The following is a 23,908-nucleotide window of genomic DNA, read 5'->3' as shown; positions in this document are numbered from 1 at the left end:
ATTTCTTAATTTTAAAAGTTCATTTTTAAATCTGAACCTATCCTGATGCCCCTCTTGCTTCAGTCAATAACATTTGTATAGTACAACATGCATTATCAATTTTGCTTCAGTGTATAAAGATCAATGATTTGAAACATCAGCTACATTAATCAGTATTTCTACACCAATGGTAATTTGGTGACTTTTGTTAAGGTTGGTCAAGTGCTTGGGTTGTTTGAATTCCAAAAGTGTGGTAGCTGCATCAATGGGAAAGTGATAAAACAGTGATTAACATGGCTTGTTCTCTTGGGGAAGGGATGCAAAAGGGTGGGAGGAAGTTTTCAGTTGATTGCCTAGTAGGCACAATAGTGTACAGCAGGAACGTTTTCTGTCTTTCATGAACATTGTAGGCTTTCTGTCGACCTTGAGGAATGTGTTTTTTCCACTTCTCTTGCTTCTTACTGTACTAGTGTATATTTATTTTGTATGAAGATCTTTAGTTCCATGAGATAGATGAAGTACGAGCATACACTTTAGATAATTATGTTGCAGTTTACAATATTTATATATATCCAGGTTCTTCAAGCCCCCCCCAAAGAATTGTTTTCAGTGTACTCTGATTAGGACTATGAATTGCATTGTTCCACTAGTGCATGCTTGTAGAGGTTTTTAAAGCACAAATAGCTTGTAATGTTAAAGGTGCAGCAGAGCTTATTTGAAGATGATAAGCTGGATAGAAACTGAACATCTATTCATAACACTGGTTATTTACCAAGTCAGTGACACATAGCATTTATAGAAGATTTTATTTTAACTAGGATTTGTTGTGTAACAGTATTTGCCAAGTGACTTTGGTAGTAAAACTGTCTCTCCGATGTTTACTCTAGCTTCCAAAGACATTCCACTTACTGGCAAAATGTCCAGGTGCGAGACAGCTCAAAAATGAAGAACTAAGGGAATTTGGTGGGCAGGGCCTGATTGCAATTGTAATTTACAAGCTCTGTTGAGCAACTTGTAATTACATTGTATTCCTATAATTCCAGTACTTGCAGTACCCATAATTCCAGTGTGGATATTCTGATTGAATTTTGTATAGCCACTTGAATAAAGGCCACAGAATGTGGTGAAAACTAAACTGAATATGCTTCATTTCTGTTTTATCATCATTGTTTCTTTCTAAATGATAGATTTTACTTTTTTAATGATAGTATCCGAAATCGAGTGAACAATGTAACTGATTGCTCTTATAATGAATGAATTGGACGTTACTGACCGGGTGGAAATTCTGCGCCTATAAACAGTGGTACCATGCGAAAATACACCATCAGTATGGTGCAAATAAGTGCAATGATGAATAACTATGCAAACTTCAATTTGCCAAGACATGTTACACAAGGAACTCCCAATTCTATGGAAATTAACACCCCCACTTACAATCTGCACTGAGGAATTAAATGGGAGATGTAGAACCCATACGACTGGACACATTGGGAGGGCCTCAGGAAGAAAAAAAGGGGAAGAGAAGGGTGTGGGCTGGCGGATGGGAGCCTTCCATATTTCCCCTGCGATGCAGGGAGCGGTCATACTGCACTTATGACCACACCTCCTTTTTAAACTGCTTGTAATTTTACTAACTGAAAAAAGGAACTGGCCTGGTGTTCCTACACCTGGAGAATTCAGGCGCAGAAAACCATGCCAGTTGTAATCAGACTTAGTGGTATCCCAAGTGTTTTTTGAGGTGTTGGGGCCAGGAGTGGTGATGTTGAGTCTGATGTTTGATTAATTGGACAATGTACCATACCAGTAACACACAAAAATGTACGATTTATAGTTTTGTTTCCTGCAGAACGTTTTCATGTTTTGAGCTTTAACATTCATAAGGTTAATCATGTTTTCTTCTTAAAAGTGTTGATATTCTGGTTGCAACAGTCCTAGGTCTCTGTACAATTCATAACACAAATATAGACAAATCTTCTCTGAATGATGACTTCGAATATGCAGGGGTGACAAAAGCTCCTTAGTATTGATGTGCTTGTTATCTGGTCATGACAATTTTTAGCAAACCACTAAAATTAATGAATACGCAAAAGCAGGCAAGCATGAACACCTTGTGCCTATAATCCTATCACAATAATTAATCTTCACAATGGGCGAATCCAATAACTAGTCTGTTGAAATGAGAGCAAAGGAGTAGCTTGTCCCTAGGCAGACCTCGGGAACTACACTCACTGTGTACGCCACTATATTTAGATCCTCAAAAGACACTTCAACTGCATCTCTCATGTATAACAGGTACTCTGATTAGAGTAGTAGATGGGATGCTTGTTTGAAAGTGTTTAGTAATTCAGTGTAATTTGGCTACAGCCGAAAATAAAAAAAGAGAGGCTTTTTATCAGTGTCTAGGCCCACTACCTCAAATGTAGCCCTTAGACAAGAATGGTGACGAGTAGTTTGGCTATTTAGGTACACACTAGATTTTGCTTGAGGTTAGATTCTGGGACACAATGAGATTCAGTAAAATTATAATATTCTAAGAGGAAAATTAAGATATTGACTGATGGGAGATGTAAAATAATGGCTACGGTACTTCTACTAGAAGCATGAATTGTGATAGGGCAATATAGGGCCTTGATATTTCTCAATGTTGACTGGATTTTGAATGTCATAACCAGAGGAAGCTAAGCACAGAGAGGAAGTTAGGAACATCATGTCTTCCAGAACTGAAAAAGTAGGCCATTTATCAACTGACACAGATACAGGAATGGAAACCAAGTGTAATATTTAGGGGCAGTTTTAATTTAAATTTGATGTGCACTCTTGTATGTTCTACAAAGGAGCAGTGGCTTCAATAAATAAGTATTTCGACCATAGTAGTAAAATATTATGAAAGGCAATGATTCCCTTAAGAAAAAGCATTACATAAAATAATCCCTTTCATTGAGGTTGGTGGGATGAACTATCGAATTAAGCATTATCTCACCCATCTAACCGTTTTGACCCAACTCTGCAATGAATTCCCACACAGAAACATTTCTCAGTTCCTTAACATGGTTTTCCTTCGCTGATCCTTCAATAACATACATTATTATTTCATTATGATCGAGCATATTCAAAAAAGTAACTTATACCATAAACTTTTATATCCTTACTAATATCTAATAAGGTTTTAATTATATTCATTTTCTATCAGCATCTTTGTCTTAATGACTCAGTACTCACCAACCAAAATATCTCCAGTAGGAAAAGAGGTGTTGAAAGTATCTAGGTTTTTCCATTTGCTTCGTATAGATTCCAGTTTCTGTTGGCTGAAAAACATGTTCCAATAACAATGTGATTGTTCTCATTGAAAAGCAAGTATAGGTATAAAAATATATTCTATATAGACCCTTGATTTTGGGGGTGAGCCAGAAGACTTTGCAATGCTACTAGGGATTCTGTACTATTACTTATTGATTTTTATACTACTCATTAGGACTTAAAATAATTTTTGACTTTGCTTATTTTCTGTATTGCCTATTACTGACAGCCATTATGGAAATGACTTTACGCATCCACATTTGTAATTTCTGTATTTGACCTCTTGAATTTTTCTAATAAATCTTACTAAACATTTTTAATTTCACTCTAGAAGTTCTTCACGGAGTCTGTGTTTATTTAATTGATTGTAGTCTAGCTATCTTGTGTTGTCCCTTGAGTCAAGACACATTGGCTCATGAAATTAAGGTTTAACACTGTCCCCGACCCATCTATCTGTGGATGTGTGGGTGAGGTGCTTTTGGGATGTAAGAATTTAGGGGTTCCCCATGCCCAAACCCTCATTAATATCACAAACAATGCAGCAAAATATGGTCTAGGAGATGGTGATCGAAAGGGGATTGGGAAAAGTGTTTTTTCTTTCAAAAGAAATATGGGGAAATCTAATGAAGAACTATCAACTAATTCTGGCTTATTTTCAGTGACCCCTTTTCGAGGTGTGTACTATTTAGTGTGGGTGACTGGTCTTATGCTAAGCCAAGCAAACATTTCAATAGGCAAATATTGACATTCTGTCATTATAGAAAAATAGTGTCAAACTATCATGATACTGCACATTATTAAGGCAAGAGTAGTTTATGGAAAAAACAGACAGTAACCACTTTGCACATCTAGTAACCAGTATACATCAAAGATCCCTGACAGTCTGTATAAGAAGATGGAAAGCAGTGAATTGGCCATGTTAGAAGTCCGAAATGTTAAAATGTCCTCAGCAGGAGTCACTGAAGCATTCAGAAGTAGTGACCAAATGTCTGATTCTAAAGTTATGATTCAGCTTCTAGATTAATTTCTTGCGGGCTGCCATTACCGCCATGGAGTCTCACCACTCCTACAAGGTGGTGGGCCTGGAGGTTGATTGTATTGAAAATGTAGATCTAGGCCACTTCTAGGGATTTATCCAGCCACGGTTTGAAAGGTCTGTTAGGTCCTACTATGTCTTGTGAATTTTCTATCAGGGCTAGTGCCATAGAGGGTAAGATGGGTAATGTGTTATGAGCAAGGGTGTGCTATGTCAAAGACCAGAAGGGCTGGATTGCTGGGCATGACCAGAGGATAAGAGGCATATTACTGCAGCATTGGACACATAACAGTTCAAAGAGGGGGAGGGGTTTGCTTTGTGGAGTTTATCAGGTGACTAGTGCCAATTGTATATTATTTTGAAGAAACTAAATTTCGTGTGGTTTCCCTGATGCAATGAGTAGGTCGAACCGTTTCCATATAGGGGCCTAGGAGTGTAAGAAACTGTTTAGGCCCAGTTTCCAGACATCTATTGTGCCTATCAGTATACATGGATTCTTTATGTTCTTCTTCCCTCTGTATCGATTTGAGGGCCCACAGAGTCATTTTGAGGAAGGGTAGCCAGTCATTTAGACTGTTTGTATCCTGCCCCATAAGGATAGCTGGAGCTCTTTCCAGCTTTGGAAATCTGCAGTCATTTGATCCATCAAATCATTAGATTATTTATTGCCATTTGAGAGAGGTCACAGTTTAAAAGTATGTCTTGATATTTTAAATTCTTATGGGTCCACAGGTATGAACAGGGAGTGTAAAGAAATGGCTCCCTGTTGCAGTTACCCCCCACTTTTTGCCTGATACTGATGCTGACTTGACTGAGAAGAGTGCTGGGACCCTGCTAACCAGGCCCCAGCACCAGTGTTCCTTCACCTAAAATGTACTTTTGTATCCACAATTGGCAGACCCTGGCATCCAGATAAGTCCCTTGTAACTGGTACTTCTAGTACCAAGGGCCCTGATGCCAAGGAAGGTCTCTAAGGGCTGCAGCATGTCTTATGCCACCCTGGAGACCTCTCACTCAGCACAGACACACTGCTTGCCAGCTTGTGTGTGCTAGTGAGGACAAAACGAGTAAGTCGACATGGCACTCCCCTCAGGGTGCCATGCCAGCCTCTCACTGCCTATGCAGTATAGGTAAGACACCCCTCTAGCAGGCCTTACAGCCCTAAGGCAGGGTACACTATACCATAGGTGAGGGTACCAGTGCATGAGCATGGTACCCCTATAGTGTCTAAACAAAACCTTAGACATTGTAAGTGCAGGGTAGCCATAAGAGTATATGGTCTGGGAGTCTGTCAAACACGAACTCCACAGCATCATAATGGCTACACTGAAAACTGGGAAGTTTGGTATCAAACTTCTCAGCACAATAAATGCACACTGATGCCAGTGTACATTTTATTGTAAAATACACCCCAGAGGGCACCTTAGAGGTGCCCCCTGAAACTTAACCGACTATCTGTGTAAGCTGACTAGTTTTAGCAGCCTGCCACAAACCGAGACATGTTGCTGGCCCCATGGGGAGAGTGCCTTTGTCACTCTGAGGCCAGTAACAAAGCCTGCACTGGGTGGAGATGCTAACACCTCCCCCAGGCAGGAATTGTCACACCTGGCGGTGAGCCTCAAAGGCTCACCTCCTTTGTGCCAACCCAGCAGGACACTCCAGCTAGTGGAGTTGCCCGCCCCCTCCGGCCAGGCCCCACTTTTGGCGGCAAGGCCGGAGAAAATAATGAGAAAAACAAGGAGGAGTCACTGGCCAGTCAGGACAGCCCCTAAGGTGTCCTGAGCTGAAGTGACTCTAACTTTTAGAAATCCTCCATCTTGCAGATGGAGGATTCCCCCAATAGGGTTAGGATTGTGACCCCCTCCCCTTGGGAGGAGGCACAAAGAGGGTGTACCCACCCTCAGGGCTAGTAGCCATTGGCTACTAACCCCCCAGACCTAAACACGCCCTTAAATTTAGTATTTAAGGGCTACCCTGAACCCTAGAAAATTAGATTCCTGCAACTACAAGAAGAAGGACTGCCCAGCTGAAAACCCCTGCAGCGGAAGACCAGAAGACGACAACTGCCTTGGCTCCAGAAACTCACCGGCCTGTCTCCTGCCTTCCAAAGATCCTGCTCCAGCGACGCCTTCCAAAGGGACCAGCGACCTCGACATCCTCTGAGGACTGCCCCTGCTTCGAAAAGACAAGAAACTCCCGAGGACAGCGGACCTGCTCCAAGAAAAGCTGCAACTTTGTTTCCAGCAACTTTAAAAAACCCTGCAAGCTCCCCGCAAGAAGCGTGAGACTTGCAACACTGCACCCGGCGACCCCGACTCGGCTGGTGGCGATCCAACACCTCAGGAGGGACCCCAGGACTACTCTGATACTGTGAGTACCAAAACCTGTCCCCCCTGAGCCCCCACAGCGCCGCCTGCAGAGGGAATCCCGAGGCTTCCCCTGACCGCAACTCTTTGAACCTAAAGTCCCGACGCCTGGGAGAGACCCTGCACCCGCAGTCCCCAGGACCTGAAGGACCGGACTTTCACTGGAGAAGTGACCCCCAGGAGTCCCTCTCCCTTGCCCAAGTGGAGGTTTCCCCGAGGAATCCCCCCCTTGCCTGCCTGCAGCGCTGAAGAGATCCCGAGATCTCTCATAGACTAACATTGAAAACCCGACGCTTGTTTCTACACTGCACCCGGCCGCCCCCGCGCTGCTGAGGGTGAAATTTCTGTGTGGACTTGTGTCCCCCCCGGTGCCCTACAAAACCCCCCTGGTCTGCCCTCCGAAGACGCGGGTACTTACCTGCAAGCAGACCGGAACCGGGGCACCCCCTTCTCTCCATTCTAGCCTATGTGTTTTGGGCACCACTTTGAACTCTGCACCTGACCGGCCCTGAGCTGCTGGTGTGGTGACTTTGGGGTTGCTCTGAACCCCCAACGGTGGGCTACCTTGGACCAAGAACTAAGCCCTGTAAGTGTCTTACTTACCTGGTTAACTTAACAAATACTTACCTCCCCTAGGAACTGTGAAAATTGCACTGTGTCCACTTTTAAAACAGCTATTTGTGAATAACTTGAAAAGTATACATGCAATTTTGATGATTTGAAGTTCCTAAAGTACTTACCTGCAATACCTTTCGAATGAGATATTACATGTAGAATTTGAACCGGTGGTTCTTAAAATAAACTAAGAAAAGATATTTTTCTATACAAAAACCTATTGGCTGGATTTGTCTCTGAGTGTGTGTACCTCATTTATTGTCTATGTGTATGTACAACAAATGCTTAACACTACTCCTTGGATAAGCCTACTGCTCGACCACACTACCACAAAATAGAGCATTAGTATTATCTCTTTTTGCCACTATCTTACCTCTAAGGGGAACCCTTGGACTCTGTGCATGCTATTCCTTACTTTGAAATAGCACATACAGAGCCAACTTCCTACATTGGTGGATCAGCGGTGGGGTACAAGACTTTGCATTTGCTGGACTACTCAGCCAATACCTGATCACACGACAAATTCCAAAATTGTCATTAGAAATTCATTTTTGCAATTTGAAATTTTTCTAAATTCTTAAAAGTCCTGCTAGGGCCTTGTGTGTTAAGTCTCTGTTTAGCATTGTCTTTTAGAGTTTAAAAGTTTGTTAAAAGTTTGAAATTAGATTCTAGAAACAGTTTTAGATTCTTTAAAAAGTCTTCCAACTCTTAGCAGAATAATGTCTGATACAGAGATGAATGTGGTGGAACTCGACACCGCACCTTACCTCCATCTTAAGATGAGGGAGCTAAGGTCTCTCTGTAATATCAAAAAAATAACCATTGGCTCCAGACCTACCAAAATTCAGCTCCAGGAACTGTTGGCAGAGTTTGAAAAAGCCAACCCCTCTGATGATGACATCACAGAGGAAGAAATTAGTGACTTGGAGGGCAATTCCCCCCTTCCAGTCCTAAATAGGGAGACCAGGGCCTCTCAAGCCCTGTCTCCAAAAATGATAGTTAGAAATGTTGCTTCCCTCACAGGAGGGTCCAGCATTTCTGAAATCACTGAGGATGCTCTCAGTGAAGGTGACCCCCTGTTAGCCAGGATGGTCAAAAGATTGGCTTTGGAAAAGCAGCTCCTAGCCATAGAAAGGGAAAGAAAAGAGATGGGCCTAGGTCCCATCGATGGTGGCAGCAACTTAAATAGGGTCAGAGATTCTCCTGACATCCTAAAAATCCCCAAAGGGATTGTAACAAAATATGAAGATGGTGATGACATCACCAAATGGTTCACAGCTTTTGAGAGGGCTTGTGTAACCAGAAAAGTGAACAGATCTCACTGGGGTGCTCTCCTTTGGGAAATGTTCACTGGAAAGTGTAGGGATAGACTCCTCACACTCTCTGGAAAAGATGCAGAATCTTATGACCTCATGAAGGGTACCCTGATTGAGGGCTTTGGATTCTCCACTGAGGAGTATAGAATTAGATTCAGGGGGGCTCAAAAATCCTCGAGCCAGACCTGGGTTGATTTTGTAGACTACTCAGTAAAAACACTAGATGGTTGGTTAACTGGAAATGAAGTGTGTGACTATGTTGGGCTTTATAATTTGTTTATGAAAGAACACATTTTAAGTAACTGCTTCAATGAAAAGTTGCATCAGTATCTGGTAGACCTAGGTCCAATTTCTCCCCAAGAATTGGGAAAGAAGGCAGACCACTGGGTCAAGACTAGGGTAACCAAAACTTCCACTGAGGGTGACCAAAAGAAAGGGGTTACAAAAACTCCCCAGGAGAAAGTGGGTGACACTAGAAACAAAGAAAAAGAGTCCTCTGTAGGCCCCCAAAAACCAGAACAGGTGGGTGGGCCCCAAGACACAACCCAAAACAAAGGTGGGTACCAGGGTAAGAATTGGGATGCCACTAAGGCATGGTGCCACAACTGTAAACAGGCTGGGCACCACACCAAGGACACTTCTTGTCCCAAAAACAAACCCCAGAACAAAATTCCAGGGGTAACCAGTGTAGCCATGGGAGGTGACTCCTCAGATGAGGAGGTCTTCATAGCCTTCAACTGGAAACAGGGCCCAACAGGTGAGTTGGAGATTCCAGAGGGAAGTAGACACTTCCACCACCTACTGGTGAATGGAATCCCAACCACTGCCCTGAGAGACACTTGTGCCAGTCACACTATTGTGCATGACAGGCTGGTGCTCTCAAACCAGTACATCCCAGGTGAGACTGCCAGGGTAAGAGTTAGCCTAGACAGGGTCACTAAGAGGCATGTGGCTTTAGTGCCCATAGAAGTGGGTGGCACTCTTAGCTGGAGAAGGGTAGTAGTCAGTACAGACCTCCCCCTTGATTGTCTCCTTGGAAATGAGTACCCAGAGGTTAGTCAGAGCCCAAGAGAGGAACTGGTCCAGTGCCAGTCCTCTCCCAAGGATTCTGGAAGTCCTGCCTCTGCAGTAAATGCAAGCAGGCCCCAGAAGAAGAAGAAAAGAAAACAGAGTAGGAAGGGTGGACAACCTTTAGCCAAGGTTACAGCAAGCCAAGGAGATTCTGCTCCAGTAGGGGAGAACTCCAAAAATGGCCCTGATAAAGTCCAACCTGACCCACAAGAAGTCCTGGCTAGTCAGGCAACTGTTAAACCTGAGTGGGTGGCTCCTCAGCTAACAGAAGAAAGAGTGGAGGAAGGGTGTTTACTACAAGATGTGGTAACCCCCCACTCTAATACAGCAGACAGGCAACCTGAACCCAAAGAGGCCTGTAACTTAGCCCCTTCCCCTTTAGGTGAAGAGCTAAAGGTGTGGTTCTGGGCACTGACAGCTGTCAGTGGCCTCTGCTGGGTGTTAGCCTTTATAGCTGCACTATCCTTAGCATGGTGGTCTGACCCCATGCCAAATAGCAAGCTAGGCCCCCTGACCCTATTGGTCATGGTGGGGTTACTCCAGCTCTGGGTAACCTCTCTGGGTAAGCTAGGGGTAACCCTGGCCAAGATAAAGTTAGCAGAGGTGGATACCTCTAAGACCAAAATAGAAAGAATGGGTGGAGACATTGAAGAGGCAGACAAGAGGCAATTCAGACTAGGTCCTATCACTGTGGAAGTAGGTCAGTTCCCCAAAGGGAATGACCTGAACAGAAGGATGTAAGGCAGAGTAGGCCCTGCAACTAACCAGCCTATTTCTCCTACTCTTCCTCGCCTGACAGACTAGGAAGACTCTCCCAGCTTGGGCTGAGTCTCCTGGCCTGTGGGCTGGGGGGGGCTTGTGTAAAGAAATGGCTCCCTGTTGCAGTTACCCCCCACTTTTTGCCTGATACTGATGCTGACTTGACTGAGAAGAGTGCTGGGACCCTGCTAACCAGGCCCCAGCACCAGTGTTCCTTCACCTAAAATGTACTTTTGTATCCACAATTGGCAGACCCTGGCATCCAGATAAGTCCCTTGTAACTGGTACTTCTAGTACCAAGGGCCCTGATGCCAAGGAAGGTCTCTAAGGGCTGCAGCATGTCTTATGCCACCCTGGAGACCTCTCACTCAGCACAGACACACTGCTTGCCAGCTTGTGTGTGCTAGTGAGGACAAAACGAGTAAGTCGACATGGCACTCCCCTCAGGGTGCCATGCCAGCCTCTCACTGCCTATGCAGTATAGGTAAGACACCCCTCTAGCAGGCCTTACAGCCCTAAGGCAGGGTGCACTATACCATAGGTGAGGGTACCAGTGCATGAGCATGGTACCCCTATAGTGTCTAAACAAAACCTTAGACATTGTAAGTGCAGGGTAGCCATAAGAGTATATGGTCTGGGAGTCTGTCAAACACGAACTCCACAGCACCATAATGGCTACACTGAAAACTGGGAAGTTTGGTATCAAACTTCTCAGCACAATAAATGCACACTGATGCCAGTGTACATTTTATTGTAAAATACACCCCAGAGGGCACCTTAGAGGTGCCCCCTGAAACTTAACCGACTATCTGTGTAGGCTGACTAGTTTTAGCAGCCTGCCACAAACCGAGACATGTTGCTGGCCCCATGGGGAGAGTGCCTTTGTCACTCTGAGGCCAGTAACAAAGCCTGCACTGGGTGGAGATGCTAACACCTCCCCCAGGCAGGAATTGTCACACCTGGCGGTGAGCCTCAAAGGCTCACCTCCTTTGTGCCAACCCAGCAGGACACTCCAGCTAGTGGAGTTGCCCGCCCCCTCCGGCCAGGCCCCACTTTTGGCGGCAAGGCCGGAGAAAATAATGAGAAAAACAAGGAGGAATCACTGGCCAGTCAGGACAGCCCCTAAGGTGTCCTGAGCTGAAGTGACTCTAACTTTTAGAAATCCTCCATCTTGCAGATGGAGGATTCCCCCAATAGGGTTAGGATTGTGACCCCCTCCCCTTGGGAGGAGGCACAAAGAGGGTGTACCCACCCTCAGGGCTAGTAGCCATTGGCTACTAACCCCCCAGACCTAAACACGCCCTTAAATTTAGTATTTAAGGGCTACCCTGAACCCTAGAAAATTAGATTCCTGCAACTACAAGAAGAAGGACTGCCCAGCTGAAAACCCCTGCAGCGGAAGACCAGAAGACGACAACTGCCTTGGCTCCAGAAACTCACCGGCCTGTCTCCTGCCTTCCAAAGATCCTGCTCCAGCGACGCCTTCCAAAGGGACCAGCGACCTCGACATCCTCTGAGGACTGCCCCTGCTTCGAAAAGACAAGAAACTCCCGAGGACAGCGGACCTGCTCCAAGAAAAGCTGCAACTTTGTTTCCAGCAACTTTAAAAAACCCTGCAAGCTCCCCGCAAGAAGCGTGAGACTTGCAACACTGCACCCGGCGACCCCGACTCGGCTGGTGGCGATCCAACACCTCAGGAGGGACCCCAGGACTACTCTGATACTGTGAGTACCAAAACCTGTCCCCCCTGAGCCCCCACAGCGCCGCCTGCAGAGGGAATCCCGAGGCTTCCCCTGACCGCAACTCTTTGAACCTAAAGTCCCGACGCCTGGGAGAGACCCTGCACCCGCAGTCCCCAGGACCTGAAGGACCGGACTTTCACTGGAGAAGTGACCCCCAGGAGTCCCTCTCCCTTGCCCAAGTGGAGGTTTCCCCGAGGAATCCCCCCCTTGCCTGCCTGCAGCGCTGAAGAGATCCCGAGATCTCTCATAGACTAACATTGAAAACCCGACGCTTGTTTCTACACTGCACCCGGCCGCCCCCGCGCTGCTGAGGGTGAAATTTCTGTGTGGACTTGTGTCCCCCCCGGTGCCCTACAAAACCCCCCTGGTCTGCCCTCCGAAGACGCGGGTACTTACCTGCAAGCAGACCGGAACCGGGGCACCCCCTTCTCTCCATTCTAGCCTATGTGTTTTGGGCACCACTTTGAACTCTGCACCTGACCGGCCCTGAGCTGCTGGTGTGGTGACTTTGGGGTTGCTCTGAACCCCCAACGGTGGGCTACCTTGGACCAAGAACTAAGCCCTGTAAGTGGCTTACTTACCTGGTTAACTTAACAAATACTTACCTCCCCTAGGAACTGTGAAAATTGCACTGTGTCCACTTTTAAAACAGCTATTTGTGAATAACTTGAAAAGTATACATGCAATTTTGATGATTTGAAGTTCCTAAAGTACTTACCTGCAATACCTTTCGAATGAGATATTATATGTAGAATTTGAACCGGTGGTTCTTAAAATAAACTAAGAAAAGATATTTTTCTATATAAAAACCTATTGGCTGGATTTGTCTCTGAGTGTGTGTACCTCATTTATTGTCTATGTGTATGTACAACAAATGCTTAACACTACTCCTTGGATAAGCCTACTGCTCGACCACACTACCACAAAATAGAGCATTAGTATTATCTCTTTTTGCCACTATCTTACCTCTAAGGGGAACCCTTGGACTCTGTGCATGCTATTCCTTACTTTGAAATAGCACATACAGAGCCAACTTCCTACAGGGAGTCACTGATCAAGTATGCTATGGTAGAGTTATTCAAGGGCAATGCACAGTCCAACGTTTCCCAATACTTAGTTTCAACATCTTCCAGGCTGTGTTCTGTAAGGCTGAGATGCACCTTAAATGTCACCAGCTCTCCGTGGACCATCTTGAGCTCCTTACTGGTGACTGTGGTGGCTTGTTCCACTGTGGTGAGGGAAGTTTTAATGCTCCTAACTTTTTTCATTGTTGAGTCCAATGTGACTGAAGTCATGTCCGTGGATGAAGCGGAGGCTCCCTTGTTTTTATTTCTGAATTTCAAAGCCTTGGAGAAGGAGAGCTGTCTAATTGCCTTCTCTCTGGACATTGACTGATGTTTTATTTATGGTAATCTGTCACACAGCAGTTGTCATTTAAAAGGAGAAAGAGCTGTATTTTTGTGTTGTCAAAATTTGAGGTGTGCTAATATGCTAAAATCTCCACTAGATGGTGCCACATCCAGGCTGACGTTGGAGAGATCAAAGCAGAGTCCCAGAGACTGTTCGGATGTCTGTTTCTGTGGGCCGCTGTGATATCATGTAAGGGCATCTGGCCCAATAAATTAAAGGCCATTAGAGAGTAGCGTGTTTAGCAGAACTCACACTCACATGTCCATCTTCTCCATTATCAAACTCCACCCAGGGAAATCCATGACAAAGTATTAGCTAAGTGTAGTTTACAAAGAAACACATAATTTTGCAATTTGAGCGACTTTTTTTATTCTGTAACTTCACACATGGGCAACTACATACAACTGCTGTGGCCTTTATATTTGCAACTAGAGATTGCCTTTCTGGGGGAAGCTCAGTTTCTCTATGTGTCCACTGACAGTCTTCCTGAAAGATACTTGTACTCAGACCACAGAGGGAACTCTTACAATGGGCAGAAAAGTAGGGGAGTTAATAGTCGTACACAACCTAGATATGTAATTGTGAAGAGAGCTAATCAGAGGTCTTCCAAGAAGAGGTACCTGCAGACTAAGAACCTGCTATTCAAAGTATGATATTGAGGAAAATTGTGACAGAATGTGTTAGGATCCATTTGAAGTGGAGTTCACTGAATTTGTCAGTGATGGGTGAATTTAGAAAACATGAAAGATCTCCTGTCAAGTTTTGTAAGAGCTGGCCTTTAATTGATGTCCAATAGGGTCTTCAATTAATGCCCGTATAATATGTACGTGGCTCACTACCACCTGTTAGGGTCATTGCAGTGCACAGAAACTGCCTTCTCAACTGCTTCTATATTCTAAATTACAGGAAATACATGTATGATCAAGAAGTACTCCAAGTTCATCTTGGTTTGGAAAAAGGCTATGTGGTTTATACCCGTAAATGTCCACTATCCAAAAGAAAATGTGAACTAGAAACTAATATCTAGAAAATAATGAGGTTAGGATTCAGAATGTCAATCTCCAACAGGAAAATTACATACAACATGCAGAGATGTAACGGCAAGTCAGAAATCCATGTGAATCAGGGTAAATTTAGTGGGTTTGTTTCAGACTGTCGGTGTCTGAACACGCTCCACGGGTCTCCCCCTTTTTTGCTTGCATGATGAAGAAGCAGTGAAAGTGAGACTGCTCACACTGACAACTGTAGTCTTAGCCCAGATACCCCAGCTCTTCCAGAGAGAAATGTCTAACCTGTATCATCAACTAAAGTGCTGCAATGCAGCAGTTTAGCCTTGTAGGAGGTGGAGGGGCTTGATCGCCTTTGTTCCAGAGCTGTTCTTGATGACCTTTGATTTGATTGATTTATAAAAGTACTGTCTGAGTCTACTGTTACCGCAAACCACAGGAAAATTCTGAAATATAAGGAGTTGTTTCCACAGGGAAATTGCACAACAGTTTTAGCATCACTAGAAACAGAATGCTAGTTTGATGTCTGATTTCTCACTGCCGTTTCAGAACTTGCTTGGACCTTAAGACAAAGCCACCTTTGGGAAGAGAATGTTCAGGTAGGTAAATATTGACTGAGTATGGGCCAGATGTACATAGTTTTGGGGTTGTGATTTCCTTATGGTGAATTTTTGCGATTCACTACTTGGAAATTGCAAATAGCTATATACAACAGTGTGTTTTACATTGTTTGCAATTCCCAGTGGGTTGCAATTCACCAACCTTGTACATATTCATGATTGCAATTTTTGACCCATCGCAAATTGACAGACCACCGTGTATGTGTTTGCTTTTAAATAAACAACCTTTGTTTTTTTTTTTTTTCTTTTTTCTAAATGCAGCGCAGTGAATCCTAGTTTGTTTTAATGGGATAACAGAAGTTAGCTTAGCCTTTGGCTTGCAGACTCGTGCCCCTGTCACCTAGTGACTTTTAACCTACTTAGCCTGCTCTGTCTTAGACCATTTATTTAAGTAATTCTTCTAAGATGGCTGCCTTGTTTATAGTTAGGCCATTTTGTTTAGATTTATGTTATCAGTGTCACTACGCTAAGGCATCAACTCATGCAACAAAGACAAACTGTAGGTGCTCCCATTAGAAATTACCGTCCCAAGCATGATGTGTTATCTATTATTTTGGAACAACCTACGTCAGCGGTCCAAGTAGATCTGTATAAATACATCACACTTCAGACAGATAATCAGAGGGATTATGACCAGATATCATCGCTGCGATCGATGCTGCACGTCGCCTTGACACTGACCCGGACTTCGTGTTCCTTCGGAGTCTGAGCACGAGACCTCATTCCAAGGTAACAAGGGTTGGGGGCTCCTTCCAGGGACATGGCATTGGCAAATTAGGTTTAACATACCCATCTCTCTTCTAGGGAGAAGGTTAGGTCTATTATGATAGGGTACTAGGACATATTATACACTCTATGTCTTCCCATGCTAACGCAAGATGGCGGGGGTCTTCATAATCATGACTCTTATCTTTACAATTCTATCTCTTGCACTGTTCATTATCCTAATCATTGCAGCCCATGCAAGTTACCGCAAATTGCAGATTGTATTAAATAAAAACTATTGAAAAATCACTGCATCTTCGTTATTGCCTGTGTTAGGTTGAGACATGATATATCTGTGAGAAAGGGGTAATCTCAGTTTAACCACGATACTCCCTGAGATGTCATACTTCTGAGTCCATGCATAATGGCTGCCACAAATCACCTTTAAGTGTTTGAGTTTTTGGTGAGGTACTGCTAGTGAGCCGGAGGGGTTGGGGCTACAGTTGCGACTTGTTGTAGGATAGGCATAGTCGCCTATAAACATAAGTACTGTCATCCTTGAACCAGCAGTCCTGCCCAGAGCAAGAGTCCAAATTGCGACAGCAGCCCACTTTCCTTAAAGGAAAATGGTATGTGTTTTAAAAACAAAAAAATGAAAAGTTTTCTTTTCATTTTTTAAGAGTGGGCAGTGGTCTGTGGGACCACTGCCTGCTCTTAAAAGCAATTTGCACCCACATCCACAAAGGGGCAGAAGGTGCCATGGACCACTGCCTGCTCTTAAAAAAAAATGAAAAGAAAGTTTTCATTTTAGTTTTTTAAACATATTCAGTTTTCCTTTAGAGAAAACAGATTGCACTTTAAAAAAATGCTTTATTTAGAAAGGAATCACAGACATGGCAGTATGCTGACCAGACGTGGCTCCTCCACCATAGCAGAGAAGCGTCGCCCCCACCAGCAGCAGGAGCTGCAAAATGAAAAATCAAAGTGATAAACAGTGTTTATTATTGTTTTTATTTTTCAGGGAGGTGGGACCACAGGTGATGACAGGGCCAGAGGGGGAGTGCACAGCACTCCCCTCAGTGTGCATGTATGTTTGGCTGGCTGTCTGGCCGGGTTGGAGAGAGCAGGCAGTGGCTCTAACTCTGCCTCGGAGCGCCAAGCCAGGGCACTCTGACCAATCCTAATGCTGCTCTCATGCGAGAGCAGCGGTAGGATTGGTCACAGGGCAGGCTGGGAACCTGTGCCTGCAGTGAGTGAAGCGGGACCCAGAAGAGCTGCAAGGCAGCAACGGCAAGTTTATTTTTTTATTTTTATTTATGTTGTGTCCCCCCACCTTGCCGCTTTGCCTCTACAGGAGCCACACCTGCTGCTGATCCCAGCAGGCCACCATCCCTGAAATTTCGGCCTTTCCCAATGGGTTGCACCTTGCGACCTGCCTCATGAATATTGGTGAGGTAGGGAGCGTTTGCGTCCCACTGGGAATCACTAAATATGTCTGAGACACAGCAGAACATCGCTGTTTGCAATTTCCTAATTGCGAATCACAAAGATTCGCAGTTATGAAATTGCAAACAGATTTCTTTGTACATCTGGGCCACTATTCTAAAGAAGGTGAATTATTCTCTTCAATCTTTTCCTCCCACTCGCTTTGGTTTAAGAATGATAAGCCTTAATCGCTTTCACACACTATATGATGCAAATTAAAACATGGGTACAGTTGTCAAACAGCTTTTTCTTCTGGCCCATTAATACCCTTTTTAATCTTACACATGCAGAGAAATATCCACAGAGCACATGCTATAGAAAAACGAGTTTAAGAGTTGTTTAAAACAATGACCATGACGTTTTCATGTTTATTTAAATGTAGCATTTAGACTACAAAACTATATGAAATGCATGGCGTTAAAAGTAAAACAAAAAACAAAAAAACAAAAAAACATGCAATGTCAACAATGTTTGAATATATGAATGACTATAAAATTAATGTGCCAATCCTAGAAAGCTGAAGATGACCAGTAGACAAACATGTGAAAACAGAAATATATTTTTGCATGCACTGGTGCGTTGTGAGCGAGAGGACCTGATCAATCCAGTGTTATGGTTCAGGGGGTCATTTTAGGGGTATATAAGTTAATCATAAGTACAGCAGTGAGTATGGGCAAAATGCAAGCCTGCAGTCCTGCTTAAAAGAGTATGCAGCACAGCAAACATTTCAGAAATGCCTTTCACAAAAGGGCTCAAGCTTCAGTGAGCATTGTGAATGAATAGCTAATTTCGCTATGAATCACTTTTTAAGCTCAGTGAACAGTAGGGTTAAACATTTGAGTCTACTTTGAGTCGACGTATACAGCACCTTTTTAACCAGGTATGTAGAGGGAGTTTTTCATAAATGGTTTTCTGTTTATAAGCAGATTTTATGGATAAACAGACTACAAGAAAAACTCACCTGCTAGCCTTCTCTGCCATTTTGGAATCAGAAGGCACCTTCAGTGTTCTGTGAACCAACAATATCCTGCTCAGCATGTAGAAAAGGGCTTGTTGTCCAAACTTAGCATTACCATTATTCTCTGGTGCTTGTTTCATTTCTGGTTGCCTTTGGACAGTGCTTAGATATTTGTTAGCCATATCAACCACTTTTTGTGAAAATAGGTTATCAGTAGAACTTCCTGCAGCCCCTTGTGAAATGCTGTGCTTCCATCCCGGAAGCATCAGCAATATGTGGTTCTTATTTGATACTAGCCCGTATGAGACGGGATACTGAAGCCGTAGAAGTTCTAGGTATCGAACACAGAGATTGTCCAATTCATCATCCATGCCCCATGGAAGGAAGCAGGACAGGAGTATTCTTGCTATATCAGTGATCACGTTCACATCAACATTTTCCGCTGCGTGAAACTTGTGTTTTTTGGAGCTTTTCATTTTCTTGTGCCTTTTGATACCACCAATATCATCACCAAGCCGAGCTGCACTATTCTCCTTAACAGAGGAATTTAAAGACGTTTGTTTGGTCTGACCTTCTGCTTGATACAGCGAACCTGCCGTTTTGTTTCTTTTCAAGGTTAGTGTACGTTTTTCCACTGAACTTTTGAAAGGTTTGAGTGTTTCACAGCTATGAAAAGAGTTAACTGCCTTCAGTCCACTGGAGTGTGAAGAAATTAAGAGTTCTAAGATTTTTTCGATATCAAACAAAACCACATGAAAACCAAGGTTGTCCCATTTCATCTCAATTGGTAAAAACGTGAAAGGATTATGAACTCGTTTGGTAGCCGCCGTCTAAAAAGAAACAAATGAATAATCAACAGTGATTTAACAGAAATATATCTGGCTTTCAATACAATATATTTTAAATTGCAATATTTTAAAATGTATCATTAAATGTATAATAGCTACAATTATACAGTTTGGTGAATCCAAATTATACATTTATGAAATAACTCTTTGAAATAACTTCTCATGTCAACCTCTCCCAACACCAAATCTTTATTTAATGTTTCCCCTTAAAAAAAGTTATACAAATTTCATGTTATGTAATTAGTGAAATGCAAATTTAGAATATATTGGCTTTCATGGCTATTGTTTCCAGAAGACTCAACTACGCTTGTAAAAGTGTTCAAACCTAAAGGGAAGCAATCAGTGCTTAATTTGTAAATTAAGAGGTGCCTGTGCTCAAAGCCCTTCTCTTAAACACGAGGATGCTGTAATTAAATCTGCCAGCACTGAATAATGAGGCAGCGTAACCCTGGAGCCATCTCGGACCTCTTCAATCCATTTACGGCCACCCCTGCCCCTTCCAACTCACCCTGCAACTTTCTACTTTCTCCCTTTATGACGCTTTTTGGTTTTTCCTTCTTCCGTCTTTCACTATGCGTCTTTTGCTCGCAGCAAATGCTTGAGGCATAAGAATAAGCCCCGGCCCTCACAAATAAGTGCCGGTGCTCAGCACCGAACAACAAGCACAAATTAAGCACTGGAAGCAATAACTTCAAAGCAAGATTGTAATTGTCAGAAAGTGGATTATTTGTTGAGATAATGTGGGCCCTCCGAAACTAATAAGGACACAGACATTTCAGGTCAAGCACAAAGTTCATTGGGCTCAACTCCCAGGCAGCTATAGGACAGTATCAAAACAGTTAAAAGACAAAACAGAACACAAATTGAATAAGGAAAAGTGACAAAAACATAATTTTAATCATCCACTTAGGAAAGGCAGTAGTGCAATTCATTAAAAAAAAATAAGTTAAAAAAAATTCGGAAGCAGCATAGTGTTTGACCGGAAGTTATGTGTAAATTTAGGCTGCGTGCAAGGCTCTAACGGCCGGTTATGTCTAGTAGGTCAATCTGTTCAAAGATTTTTAACTTTGCAGTTAGTTTTTTGTCTGGAAGTATACATTTTAAAGAGGAGCAAGTTTCAAGGCTGTGTCTCATAAAATCCTCTAAAAGTCGGGTGTGCATTGGATGAAGTTCTACTGAAACCATTGGTTTTGGTGGGTAAAGCTCAGAGTGAGTAAACTCAAATGTTGCTTCTGCTGAAGTCCACCTATCGACCAGATAATTGAAGCAATTTCAGCTGTTCAAAATTTCTACATTTGGGTCTCTTTCGTTGGAGCTCAAAAGCCTCCAGTGTGACAAGCTGGAAAGGTGTAGCAGGGCAGGGTGCACCCAAGCCAGGCATCTTAGCTGTAAGGGTCAGCAGAAGTTTTCTTTCAAGTGACAAAAAGTTATGCGTGAGACCAACTTGATTTTCATGCTTGTCGAGGTTGCACCTTGGTTGGATTGCCTTTGTGGCTAATCCTGCTTCTACAAAGATCGAAAAAATTCAAAGTCCTCATTTTTTTGTTTGTTTGTACAGGGCCTCCTCCTGGGCACTTCAATGGCACCCAGGACCTCAGTAATAGCCTTGGGAGACCGGAACGCACTCCAGCCTTTCAAGTCTCCACACACTTTAGGTGGAGCAGGCTTTTTCCTCTTCTGTTCATCCACAAGTCCAATGTGTTCTGAGAATCTTGGGGTGAGGTGCAAGTTTTCCTTAGTACAGTAAAGAACAGGTGGGATTAACTCCTGGACACTCCTTAAACAACAGACAAACCATCCCCTTCCTTTGCACATCCTGTTTGCCTTACTGCAAACGACCCCCAGTGAACCGTCCTCAGAAATAACTAAGAAATTAAGATGCCAGACCTTTGTCCCCCTGGCATTAGCATGTAATCCACCCATGTGTGTGCCTGTTGTACTGAGCAATCTCCTCCTGCCTATCCACACCAAACTGGTTCTGGAACCGGTTCTCTCCCCGTGTGAGTTGAGTCAGGGTGGCTAGAGTGCACCCCAATATGAAAATACCAAGTCTCATTTTACACTAACTTATAAATAGACAGGACTCACATAGGCCCTTTTCAAGTTGAATAAGTTGCTGGACCCTCCCAAATGGTACTTCTTGAGATAAACTGGGAAACAAACCTCACACTCAGACATCCTGCAATATGACTTAAGTAATTGCCTCTGCTCTGTTTTCCAATCTACTCAAGTGTGAAGCAATTGGTGAGGATTGCAGCAGAAGGCTATCAGAGAAGAAGTATAGCTTTCTAAAATTCACATTTCCTGTTTATTTAACAAAAAAGCAACTTCACAATTGAATTGGAGTGAGAACAACAGGAGTTGTATGGACTCTGTAGCTTTTTCTGTAGTTATAAAACTAGCGCTCTAGTTGTACTTTAACTTTTCTAATAGAAAAAGCCACAGTACCTATGCAACGAAAATGGCTTTGTAGGCTAGTCAGTGTAAGAACATGTCAACCTTTAATTCTTATATGTTTTAGTTTAAATAGAAGACACCCTGTCTTGAGGGCTGCAAGACATACTTAGGAGTGACTTACTTAAAATTGAAAGATAGGTTTTGTACCTGCCAAAAGGTTTGTTTTGACGGGTCCCCCTGCAGGTTTGAAAAGAGTCAAGATCTACCTGTGGGGGGGCAGGGGCATGGCTAGCAGCCAATGCAGTGAGCCACAACTCGGCCAGCTCCCGCAGCCATCCTGAAGGCATTATAACCCCAACAATACCCCCCTACCCCTTAATGTCTCCCTGAACAGAGTGGCCCTCACTTGACTGACCTCCATCGTCGAGGAGAGACAGAATCGGTGGGAGATTAGGGGACACGGCCTGCTCGAAGGAGCTGATCCAACATGGCAGCCCCCAGAGCAGTGGGCAGCACTGAGTAACAAAGGTGTGGCCGCAACAGGTGCGGAGGAGTGGGGGAGATAGCGGGCAAATCTCCTCTGCACTGACAACATTCAGGGCCCTCACCAGCCCCCAGAGAATGGGGAGAACCCCCCTGACCCAACACCAGCAGACAGAGGCAAGTTGGTGATGGCCACCGCACAGCGAACTGCGGCGCCCCTGGAGACTGGGGGAGAAGGGGAAAACCCCTTCTGGGAGCGTGGGGCCCAAAACATGGGGCTGAGCACCTGTGACAACATGGTGGTGAGGGGCAAATTGCATCACAACCTGCATTGAGAGGAGGAAGGCATAAACAGCCTGACATTCACCTAGGGCCGGGGGCTTCCTCCCACCCATGTGCAGTGCAGCCCTTGCATCTATTCTGAAAACACCACCGGAGTGGAGCTGCTCCCCCCCCCACGGAGACCACAATAGAGTAAGCACAGTCAGTGACAGGAGGGATACTGGGTGGCAAAATAACAGGGGGAATTATTGCAGAAGTAGATTGGGACGAGGCCTTCTGAACTACGCTTTCTGCTGACACCTCAACATGAAGCAAGGAGGTACATCAGCCAGCCTGTTGAGCATGGGGGCCCGGGCCTCCCACCCACGATAGCTCCATGGCCAGGCAGCGCCACGAGGGGGGGGGATTTCTTCTGGGGCACAGGGGGCAGACCACTGAGGGATGTCTCAGACAGCCCTTGTAGCGAGGCCAGCACTATACAGAGGCTTTGCGAGCGAGGAAAGTGGCGAGAAAACAAGACCTGGATGCAGATACCCCGGCACAGGGAAGAACCACAATGGAGGCTCTGGTGATGCCATCGGGCCAGCTCACCCCAGGACCCACTCTTCAAGATATCCTCCAAGCCATAACAGCCACAAGAGAAGCTCTTAAAGCTAATATAGATACGCTGGGGGCAGACCTCAGTATATTAAAAGATGACCACAGGTGACTGGCTGAGAGAGTCACCACAGCAGAGCGCACCCTGATGGAGCTCCACCCGGACGTCATTGCAGCTCAACACAGGCTAACACGGATGGAGGCTAAAGTACGGACCCTAGAGCTACATGCGGAGGACAGCGAAAACTGATCACTGAGGGACAATATCTGAATAATGGGCCTCCTGTAGTGCATTGAGAGGAGAGATGCCCTGACTTTCGTGGAGAGAAGGCTTCAAGAAGAGGTAGCCCCAGAGGGCCTCTCCACTTTTATGCAATGGAACAGGCCCACAGAGTCCCTACCCACGCGCCACTGCCAGGAGCGCCACCACAACCTGCAGTAGCTAGATCCCTACACTATTAGGACCAAGACCATACACTAGCCTGTGCTAGGACAAAAGGAGACATTTGACTGGACAACCATAAAATAATGATTTTTCCCGACTTCACTAAGGCCATACAAAAGCAATGAGCGACATTCATAGAAGCTAAGAAACACCTCCATCAGATGGGCCTGCAGCATGTCATGCTATTCCCTGCAAAACTGTGGGTTGTGACCCCCAGAAGGTACGCATGTCTTCAAGACACCTCATGAAGTATGGGACTGGATGGACACACAGAGCAGAGCTGGCCCCAGCCAGGAACCCTTTCAGGTGAACAGACTGCTAGAGCAACGGAATAAACAACAGATGTGTAATGATGTAACATGGCTCCATGCCAGAACACTGGGCATGGAACCAGCTTGTTCTGAGGTTCTGTCATGCAGGGTTCTCTGCATGACAGTTGATATGCTGGCTGTTGGTTGAGGCTGTAATAAATACCTCCTACCACATATCT

At 44.4% G+C, this 23,908-nt stretch overlaps 1 protein-coding gene across 2 annotated transcripts in view; it reads right to left on the bottom strand.

The window, feature by feature from the left end:
- The window catches only part of WDR72 (WD repeat domain 72), an 896,838-nt gene that overhangs the window by 340,037 nt on the left and 532,893 nt on the right, over positions 1-23,908 (bottom strand). For both annotated transcript variants that reach the window (XM_069222448.1, XM_069222449.1), the window contains 2 exons: positions 18,370-19,196; positions 3,199-3,284 (listed from right to left, as the gene is read on the bottom strand). In XM_069222448.1, coding sequence (XP_069078549.1) covers positions 3,199-3,284; positions 18,370-19,196 — 913 coding nt within the window. The remainder of the gene's footprint in view (positions 1-3,198; positions 3,285-18,369; positions 19,197-23,908) is intronic.

Source organism: Pleurodeles waltl, chromosome 3_1 (genome assembly GCF_031143425.1).
Source record: "Pleurodeles waltl isolate 20211129_DDA chromosome 3_1, aPleWal1.hap1.20221129, whole genome shotgun sequence".
In the NCBI taxonomy this organism is placed as follows: domain Eukaryota; kingdom Metazoa; phylum Chordata; class Amphibia; order Caudata; family Salamandridae; genus Pleurodeles; species Pleurodeles waltl.
The sequence above is the reverse complement of the archived record's forward strand: the minus strand, read 5'-3'. Positions and strand labels throughout refer to the sequence as shown.